Source organism: Phocoena phocoena, chromosome 3 (assembly GCF_963924675.1).
Source record: "Phocoena phocoena chromosome 3, mPhoPho1.1, whole genome shotgun sequence".
NCBI classification, from domain to species: Eukaryota; Metazoa; Chordata; class Mammalia; order Artiodactyla; family Phocoenidae; genus Phocoena; species Phocoena phocoena.
Window position 1 is genome coordinate 6,556,172 of NC_089221.1, and position 10,862 is coordinate 6,567,033.

At 40.9% G+C, this 10,862-nt stretch overlaps 1 protein-coding gene across 1 annotated transcript; it reads right to left on the minus strand.

Moving 5' to 3' along the window:
* Window positions 1-3,541: 3,541 nt before the first annotated feature.
* On the minus strand, window positions 3,542-10,690 carry FASTKD3 (FAST kinase domains 3). Its single transcript, XM_065875284.1, has 6 exons — window positions 9,262-10,690; window positions 8,503-8,588; window positions 6,361-6,535; window positions 5,210-5,279; window positions 4,763-4,877; window positions 3,542-3,640 (listed from the first exon to the last, which is right to left on the minus strand). Exons 1-6 carry the CDS (start codon window positions 10,688-10,690, stop codon window positions 3,542-3,544), a joined length of 1,974 nt encoding a protein of 657 aa, XP_065731356.1.
* Window positions 10,691-10,862: the final 172 nt, after the last annotated feature.

A 10,862-nucleotide genomic window follows, 5' to 3' on the forward strand; every position in this document is an offset into this window, starting at 1 on the left:
GGAGTCTTAACCATCCAGGCAATGGTGCTCCTCCTTATAGAGCGTACCTGATGGGCTCCCTCTCCACGAGCTGTAACAATGAAGTATGACTGCAACGTAACTCTTGTACCAATGACAACAAGAGCCCTCATGGCTCGCTGAGCACTTACTGTTTTCCAGGTACTGGCCATACAGCTGACAAGGCACGACTTATTTCATGATCCTGAAACGGAGCAGGACCCTAAGAGGCCTTTCAGGGACAGTCCCCTCCCTCATGTCCTCTGCTGCAGTTCCTCTCTGAAGTACCCAGATAATAGATAATGGTATCTGATGCACATTTCCTGAGTTGTTTTACAGATGCTAAAACCACCACTAAATGGAAGAAATTAACTACCTGATGACCATGAGAAGTAGCCCCCAGACCTAACTGGCACCTGAGGACTGACAACATTAACCCCTGCGACACCACCCTGCTACCTCACCATCAACCAATTAGAGAATTGTGCACTAGCTGATCACAGATCCTGGGACACCCCCTCCCTCACTTGGCCTTTAAAAATGCTTTGCTGACCCCCATCGGGGGGTTCAGGCTTTCTGAGCACCAGCTGCCTGGACTCCTTGCCTGGTGCCTGCCATAGATGCTGCACTTTCCTTCACCACAGCCCCGTGTCAGGAGATTGGCTTTGCTGCATGTGGGTGGGCAGACCCAAGTTTGGTTTGGTAACAATCCGACACTATGTATTTAGACTCCAGGTGGGTCTGGATATGTTTCCAGTTTGGGGAAATCTCAGCTTTTGGAGGCTTATTCACCACCATGGTGCCACGACCCCCTCCCTGAATTTGTATACAAATTCATGGAAGGGTGTAGCTTTTTTAGAGGGAACTGACTTTTTACCCCCCAGAATTCTATCAAATATGCTCAGTTCTGCTCCTTCCTATTCTTTCTTCTACCTAATGAATATTTACCAAGTCTCCAAATGCACCCAGGTGTACAGAGTCCGCAGGTAGAATCCTGGTCAAAGAACCAACCAGCATCTCTTCATCCCAAGATACCATCTACCCTCCCTGTCTAGGCTTGGTTCAGCCAAACAGCATTCCTTCTTTAGGTCAAGGTATGGAAAACTGCCTGTTTTGTTCAGGCAGAACTGTCACCGCATCATTCCACAGCTCCAGCCTGCCGCCCCCCTCCCTTCCCCACGCCAACAGGCGCGCAGGATACACTCTCTCCTCCTGGGACCAGGGATCATCTCCGTTCCACTGCTGAAGCCCAATAGATGTCCTCACCTTTGCTGCCCTCTCGCGGCTGGTCTGAAGATGATCACTGTTGCTTCAGGGGTTATGCTCGCAAGTGAAATTTTTTTCACCTATTTTTCTTTCTTTGCTTTACTTTTTTTCCTTGCTTTGCTTTTACTTTTAAAAAACAACATCAAGAGTATGTCTTATTTAAAAACATTATTAATATATGGTGCCAGGAGTTATCATACTGTATATGTAATTTCAACAAGGAAATTCACGTCATATTTACTTACATAGGTAGACATTAAAATATTAGTGGCCTGAGGATTCAGTTTATAAGGACATATGGCTGTATAATCTTACGGAGCTTGCCAAATTTACTCCAATTGGTGAAATCAGCACTCTTGTATCTGTTTATTAGCCTAAACTATTTTCATAGCATATCCATGCACATTTTCAGGATTCAAATTTGCTTTAAAACAAAGTCAGTTCTGGCCTCACTCTCCATGGCGACCGTCTGCTTTGTGCTGGGTGCTCTGGCCATGGCGATGCCTGAAATGCTCTCCCACCAGAGACCTGCCTCCTTTTCTTTGAATTCAGCTCACAGATCACTCCAAGAAGCCTCCTGCTGCACCCCAGGCTGGCCTAACGTCTTCTGCCTTCCAGGGTCCTGCTCATGCATCAGGACTGCCAGCTGGCTCATCACTATAATCACCCATAGCCCCTCCAGGCAGGAGCTCTTTTCTGCTTCCCTCTGCAGCTCTAACAGTCAGTGGGTACCCAGCATGATCACAGCTCTTTAATAAATGTTTAATGAATGAATGAATGAGGAGGGCAAGGGAGAGCTAAATGAGACAAAGGCTCAGGAGAGGATGTAACTAAAAGTGCAGAAGAAGGAGCTTCTCATTCCAATTAGGGCAACCAGGAACAAAAGTCCCGATGGAGAAGGATTTAGATAAACGGAAAAGGCGGAGGAAGAAGGTTTTAGGCTATACTGTTTTTTTCATAGCATTTATAACAGACTGCTCTTACCTCTTTGTGTGGCTATTTAAGTCTATGTAATCAAGTCTCCATAAAAACCCAAAAGGACCAGATTCAGAGCTTCCAGGTTGGTGAACAGGTGGAGTTTAGGGGAGAGTGCTGCCTGGAGAGGGCAAGGAAACCCCACACCCTTCCCCATACCTGCCCCTAAGAGTGTCTTTCATCTGGCTTTCCTGAGTTATATCCTTTTGTAATAAACCAGTAATCTGGTAGGTAAAATGTTTCTCTGAGTTCTATGAGCTGCTCTAACAAATTAACAGAGCCCAAGGAGGGGGTCACTGGACCCCCCAATCTATAGCCGGTTGGTCAGAAGCACAGGTCATGTGACAACCTGGACTTGTGACTGGCATCTGAAAGGGGGGTGGTGGGAAGCGGGCAGTCTTGTGGGACTGAGCCCTCAACGTGTGGGAGCTGGTGCTGCCTCCAGGTAGATGGTGTCAGAATGGAGTTGAATTGCAGGCCCTCAGCTGGTGTTGGAGCATTGCTGAGTGCTGTGTGGGACACCCACACCCCACCCCCTTGGCCAACACGTACACTGTAGTTGGGTGCAGAACCCTTTTATCCCAAAACTTTAACTTGACCGTAACGGGACAATGAAGCATCTGCAATGAACTGAAGAATTTTAATCCACGCTTAATTTAAAATTTAGAAGTTTCTCCCTCCAAACACCCCCCCCCAAAACCCTACTTAAGTTGCTTTGTTTACATCTTTATTCCTTTATTTAAAAAATTATAATATATATGTGTATGTGTGTATATATATATATATATATATATATATATATAAAAAGCTCCTATACCGATACAAAATATTATTAACTAAAGGGTTATTTTTGCATAAGTCTACGGTTATAAATGTTTACATCCAAAGTACTAGTCTATTTTTCATTGCTCCTTTTCCTTACCATATATTACTTCCTCTAACAAAATACAAAAGAAAAAACCGGGAGATAAAATTTCTTCCTTATATTTGTTAGAAGAAGAAACAAAGGTCTCTCAAGAATATATTTTTAGTTAGCAATAACTGTCACAAAACACAAGACTTAAAATTATGACACTTACCCATTACATTCCTTTATTGTACTTGATCAATTCTGTTTGATGTATAAAAGTATCTGATACCAGTATTAAATGAAGGTTAAAATTAATTTTAAATTTGCTACTGATAAGCGTATACATGGTATAAGGAAACTAGAGACCCCTTTCAGATCACCAAAGTACATAAATAAACGGCTAATTTGCAAGTTCTTTCACTATTTGAGTTCTGAAGTCAGTATTCATTCTTGTTACCAGTGACCACCAGAGTTTTGAGAAAATAGTTTTCTTTGTAAATATTCCACTAATTCATTTCTTGATTTTAGCATCTCAATCTCGTAATAGGGAATCTGTAAAGAGAGGAAAATAAATCCATCCTCATCCTTCATAATCTGAAATTCCCTTGGGTTTGGTTACCCTTTCCGCCTACCACACCCTCCCCACAGCAGCGTGTAGGCTCCCAGCAGGCAGAGATCCCAGCGGTGCCTGTGACGGTGCTGCCAGGTAGCAGAGGCTCAACAATAGATAGAATGTCTAAATAAGAATCAGACATGATCCCTGCCCTCAAGGAACTTACAAGTTAGGTGCTAACTTAAAATATACAAAAAGTAGGCAGTAATACTAAGCAGAACATGCAAAACAAATTGGTGCTCTAGTGCTGAGAGGGAGTCGACACTTCAGATTAGGGTGAAAGGTCAACCTGAGCTGGGAGTTGATGAACAGCCAGAATTTAGACACTCAGAGAGGTGGGGACCACCTGACTCACATCAGCAAGGGAGAAAGGCCAGACAGAAGAGACCACTGAGCTGGGAGCAGAGGGCCTGGCTGCGGGCAGACCTCGAAGGGACTAGAATGTTGAGATATAGATGTAGTCTTTATCCCATAAGCAGTAAAGAAACAATGAAGGTTTCTAGGCACACACTGGCACGATTCACTTTAGGAAAATTAATCTGGGTATGTACAAGACGGAAAGGAAAAAAGTAACCAGACAGGAAAGCAGAGAGGAGACTGGTAGACAGATTAGAGAATGGAAAGCTCCATGGACATTCATCACGGCTCATCACCTAAGACCTTGCTAAGTGATCTACGATGTAAATACAAGTAAGAGTCTTAAACATTAAAAACCAATGAAGATCCTGCTTTTAATGGGTCATCTTGTACATTCTCGTCATTAAATCAAAGGGAAATTAAAACAAAACAGATATTCCAATATTTAGTAATTCTAAAAGCAAAGTAAAGCACAGCTCATACAGAATTTAGGTATGTCTCACTTTTGGAAAAGAGAAAATTTGAAATTCGTGATTTCAAATTACACATCAAGAGACTTAAGCCTAATGAACAAAGCTGGCATTTAAACCAGACTTAAGAGGCTTGGTCCACTGGGCTGGCATACTACTTAGTATCCTGGAAAAAGCAAATCTGAACTAGAAATGGCTTTTAGGAAAAAAAAAAAAAAAAAGGCAAAACCATACCTGGACAACTTGATAACCAAGTAAGTACAGATGTCTTTGTTTAGTAGCTTCCTTTCCCAGTAAGTGTTTGCTATTCAAACAAAATCTTTTTGGACCATCAATGCACAGTGCTACCCTAAAAAACCAAAGAGGAGAGGGAAACTTAATTTTTAAAACAATCCGAAGTATTTATATGGTTTTAGCTGCCAGAGTTTATTTGGGATTTGGCTATTCCTTCGTGCCAATACTATTTTCAAATGAATCATGACTGTTATCCATTAATCTGTTGAAAAAGAACTCAATTAAATTAAGGTTCACAAGATATTACATGGAATTTCCAAAACTGGTATGCCATAGTGTTTTAATTTTCAGAAGCATGTCTACTTTTTTCACTTTCTTAAGAAAACAATCCCTGTGTATTAACCTCAACAAGTCTTATAACATATAAACCACAACAGTTTTCTTTACCTTTTATGTATATCTTCATCAACTGTAAATGGTAATACAAATCCATCTTCATCTAATTTAATTTCAACATCTGGTAAGAGAAGAAAGGAAAAATTCTTCGTGTGATACCCTCACAAACACTAGCTTCCTTTTCTCCTTGTTGTTTTGATTTCTTCCATACTGCATTTATCAACTGGGCAGAAGGCTGCAAAGTAATGACCACACCAGACAATGGTGAGAATTTTAATTTAATCAGAGCTTTGCCCAACCAAGTCAGCTTTAAACTAAGAGGGCCTTCACTGCACTAAAACAAGGAGGGGGCCCTCAAGGTATCTGGGGCATGATGTGAATCACACACACTTTTACTCTCCTTATAACAACTGGTGGGAATAGTGAAGAAAATCCTTTGAGTAAAGTCAGACACCCGCGCAACTGGCACCTTGCATCCCTGGAGCTCCAGTGCCCAGGGAAGGTGAAGCAGCCGGCAGCCCAACACGTGGGCCCTGGGCACCGGCAGGCTCCCCCTTCCCTCCTTGTCAAAGGAGCCCATAAAGGAGGGGATTGAGATGTGACCACCTGAAGCCTAGAAACACCGTCCTCCCTGAGCTCACTGTCCTTTACTCATCAATTTGAAAGGAGAAGGACTTTGTAGTCAGCGCTGTCCGCGATGATGCAGACGCTTATACCTGCTACTGAGCACAAGTGCAGCTAGTGCAACTGGGGACCTGAACTGTGAATTTTCAAAATTGGAATTAATTTAAATTTAAGTAGCTACTGGTATGTGTGGCTATTACATTGGACAGCACTGGCCAAGAGGATGAGAGCAGCTAACAATTACTGAGCACTTACTGTCTCCCAGGTATTAGTCTGAGTTACCCCATTTTGTCCTTAAACAAGTCTTTGAGGTCACTACTCCTCTTACTCTCATCTTGCAGATGAGAACAAGCAAATGAATGCCCCGAAAGGATGCCCAAAGGCATTCGGCTACTATGTGGTTAACATGGAGTCCCGACTCTTCAGCCCTACCGTCCACCCCTGTTCCAATTTGCCTGCAGGTAAGGGCCAACTTCATTTTGTTTCCAGACCTTTGGTGGCTACTAAGCCCCACGTGTTCCATCAGAGGACAGCACACTGAGGTTTAGTTAACAACAACAGAACTCCCTACTACTTACCTATCGTGTAACAATAGGGTGTTAACACTTTTGAAGCAAAATACAATCTTGCTCCTAAAAGGTCAATCAGTCCAATCATCACAGATTTATAAAGCTGAAAATCCATGGGGGTCTCCAGGGAAGAGCATGGAGTAAGAAATGATTTCACTTGATATTTAGGAAGAAGTTTTGGACCCTAAAAATGTATGTGCAAACATGAGAAAGAAAAATAAGATACAAAATCAGAGAATAAAATGAAGGTTGCCTGAGTATAAAGTCTGATCCAATATTACTTTATAGGCATGATGCTTCTCCAGGACTTAGGACAAATACCTTTCTCAAAATGACAACGCCAAATATTCTTGTTATAGTTCAAGCCCAATAGTCCAAAATATCTTTTAAATGTGTTTAAATGTAGCCAATGGTCACTGAAAGAAAGAAAGATAGAAAGAAAGAAAGAAGGAAAGAAAGCTCAAGAAACATCTTTGGAACTCTCAGAATTGCTTTAAGGGCCTTGAGGAAACACAGCTGAAGTTTTTAATAGTGGAAATTGTGATAAAGCTGACATTTCAATTTAGAAAGAAAAGGACAGCTATGTAATAATGGTGCTAGCAATTGGTTATCCATCTGGAAAAGAACTAAGAGTTCTGCCCCACATTACAGACTATAATCTATTTCAAGTAGATTAAAGATCTAAATATAGTATGGAACACAATAATTTTTAAATTTAGTAAAATATTTATATTACCTTAGGAGTCATAAAATATACCCAGCAGCTATAAAAAATGAATAATTTGACTACAGAAAACTTAAAAATTTCTGTATAGCAAAAAGGCATCATAAACAATATTAAATTAAAACTAAAAAAATTTTAAACCACAAACCAGGAAGAAATATGTACAACGTACTTAACAGTTAATATGTTTTACAATGTGTTCTAGGACAAAAAACAAATACAAAAGAGAAAGACAAAAGACCCTACACAAATAGAAATTAAGGTGTAACAAGGCAATTCATAGCAAATGTAAGTGACCAGTAAACATGTGAAAATATGCTCAACTTCATTATCGCTCTTTAAAGTGCAACTGAAGCATGTGACTTGACATTTCACTGAGTCAAATGACAAAATCAAAGGGACTAAGAACACACCGCAACACAAATGGGGACACGTGGTCACCTTCATTCACTGCTGGTGAAATATGGCATCTACAACTATACGGGAAAAAAAAAATGTCAGTCTATTGAAAATTAATCCAGTAATCCCACATTCAGGAATCTAGTCTTTAGATTAAAACAACAAAAAGGTTCCAGTATGACAGGATATGTAAGTATGTTTATGACAGCATGGCTGATCAAGACAAGCATTTGAAAAAGCCTGAAAATCCATCAATGGCGGGACAGTAGAATAAATACCGTGAAATATCAGACCATTCTTTAAAAGTATACATTTGATCTTTACCTGTTACCCCCGAAGAATGTCCATGATATACTGGGAATAAAAGCAAATTGTAGTTTGAATAGTCCCATTCCATGAAAAGAGAGAAACTAGATGGTGTTTATGAGTACTCATAAACGTGGTTCAGTCAAGTACGGAGAACACGCAGGAATGGGCAAGCTGGAGGTACCATTTCGGATCCTAAACAACGTGTCTGATTAAGTTAGGAGAATGGATCCTTAGAAAGCTTTATACAAAGCTCGAACTCCATGTAAACTGAATTCTATCACGTCAGAGTGAAACTTCTGCTTGGTTTAAGAACATACTCAGTAATGGTTCAGGATCTATTCAGTGCATAAATTCACACCTCTATATCCAACAGCCATGGGGAATGCTAAAACCCTTTAAAATCCCTAGAGAAAGTCTAAGAGCACTAAGACTCATAAGCCTGCCATACTTGATAAAACCTTCTAAGAATCTTACACGGTAGGAAGTGGGTCTTTCAAGGACAAGAACACAGGAATAGGGTCAATTTATTAGAGAAAAGGCTATCTGGTGGCAACTACTCCAAGTGAATGAAAATTCTGCTTTCTAATGAGGTTACTGAGACAGCTCAAAAGAGAAGGAACTTAAAAGATTCGGGAGCGGAGGAGGTGCTGGAGAGGAAGGAGGAGGCAAAAGAATACCATCCCTGTAGGGAAATAAAGCAATGCAGCTCATGCTTTTACCTTATAGAACGGGCATTCTAGAATCGCGGTTAAGAAAAGTTGGGTCAGTTGTGCTAGGCTCAGTCTGTCCAAATAGGACTCTTCACCTGAAATAAAAAGCATCCCAGTCATAGTTAAGCTTGAACTTTGGTGTGTGTAATAAGAGAAAAGAATATCCAGAATGCACATTAATTCACTCCAGTAAGGGACTTTTAAATGGACACTAGGAAAAGAACTTGTTAGAATTAATTATACCTTCTTGCCTCCCATCTCAATGAAATCTCATTTTGGCTTCCAAGAACGCATGATCCTAACTAGAGAATATAATTAAAAGTGACAAATGTAATGTTAGTAGAATTTGTAGGAATTTCCTTTACCTACGGAGATCTAGATTCCGGCATATTTGGGTGGCTTTGCATTAAGATGAACATCTTCTCAAAAAAAAGGAGTGATACAGTTGTTCTCATCAAAGACGCTAACATGTAATTGTGACACTGCCTCAGCCATCACCAGATCCCTGCAAGAAGACTCAGTTTCTCAGCTAGGGCAGCAGAGTCTGTTTACCCGAAACTGTTTTCTCTCTCCATGCAATGTTCTAGCATTCTTTAATTCTGTGTTTATAATAGCATCTGCAGCTTCGGATTTCTTCGTTAGATCGTTATGGAAGAAAAAATAAAGGCAAAGAAAGCACTGCTCAATAAAAAAGGTACATATGTGACTTGAAAACATCACAAGTTCAAACGCTAAGTTTTCTACTTTCAGAAGTAATAACCAACTCACCTTGCAGCTGCTGAAGAAAATACGGGCTGAATATTTTGGCCATAAAGTTGACTGGATGGCATTCAATAAGTGAACATGAATGGAGAAGTTTCAATAGTGTTTTGGGTGGAAAATAATTGAAACGAGTGAACAGTATGTTTTCTAGCCTCCTAAATAAAGCAGAGGCATTTGGTGGCAAATAATTGAGTTTTCCAAATGGTTCGATTAACTCAGCAGTTTGCTTAGTTGAAAATTTTTCTGACTGACAAACAAAAGTTTCTGCCACTGCATTGAGGATGGGTTTTGAAAAAATCAGCTTTCTACTGCAATACTCCATGACTTTGCTGACAACCTCGGGATCCAGAGTGAGACAGAGGGAAGCAACGTGTTGCTCTAGGGCTTCTGTAAAAAATCTGTCATTGTACCCAAAGTAGATGAATGCCTCTAAGACTTCTTTGAGCTCTTCATTAGTGAAATGGGGGATATGCCTCACAACATATTTACCCAATTTTATAACCAGCGTAAGTGCCTGAGTTTGATCAAGGACCACCAGGGCGGTGAGGATTTGGCTCAGCAACTTAGGACTCAGGTTGGGAACTACTGACAGAGAAAAGTTATTTATCTTATGTAAAAACGTCTGGTCAACTTTTTCAGGACATGCCTGCAGTATTCTGTAAAGGGTCACAATATCCTCGGGGGTAAATTCTTCCAAATTTTCACCTTGCAGTTGATATATAATCAGGTCTAGTGTCGAACAACCTGGACCTTGCAGTTTAATCAGACATTCCCCCAGGATGCAAAGACTGTGAATGTCCAGGCTACCCATTTCGAGACGATGCTGGCACTCTGCCAGGAGGCTTAGCAGCAAGCGACTTTGGGGATCCACATACAGGGTCAGGGCTTGCAAAGCAGTCACCAAACCCGTGTTTGACAGATTTGAGGGGTCCTGTGCAAACTGATTACACAAAGCTTGAAAGGCGCTATTCTCCAGTATTTCTTTTGGCAACCTTTGATCATCATCGTTTTTTTCCATTTCACAAACCCGATGTAAGGCTCCTGCTGCCATAGTATCAGGCAAAGTCTGCAGTGTGCTTATATAATGTAAGACTTCTTCCGATGAAGTGAAGCTGTTTAGTCTCCTGTAAAATATCTGTTCATCCACGTTTTTAACACTGTGTTCAGACCTGTCCCAAGCGTGTGCTTGAGAGAACACTGGCTCGCCAACTGGATGAAGGTCATTTCCGTTTCCTGAATGGAACTTTTTAGAATGGGCATGATGGAACCTGACCCTAACAGGCTCAAGTTGCAGTGACCAGAACCATGGACACAGATGCTCCTTGACTGTCTTGTGAACACAATTTACACGTTGAGTTTTCAGACCAGCCAGAGCTCCATGTATCCGAAAATCAGATAAATGACAAAGGTTCCTCCGCAAGGTAATTAAAGCCATGCCACCAGACTCTCAACTCCTCTTGATTTATAACTATGTTAAAAGAATAAAAATAACACGGTCAAATATACTAGAACACAGTTTATTCAACATCAATGCCTATGGAACTAAGGATGAGTACCCCAAAACGAATGATTCCCACTAAACATTTCCCACTCAAACAGAAGTACCA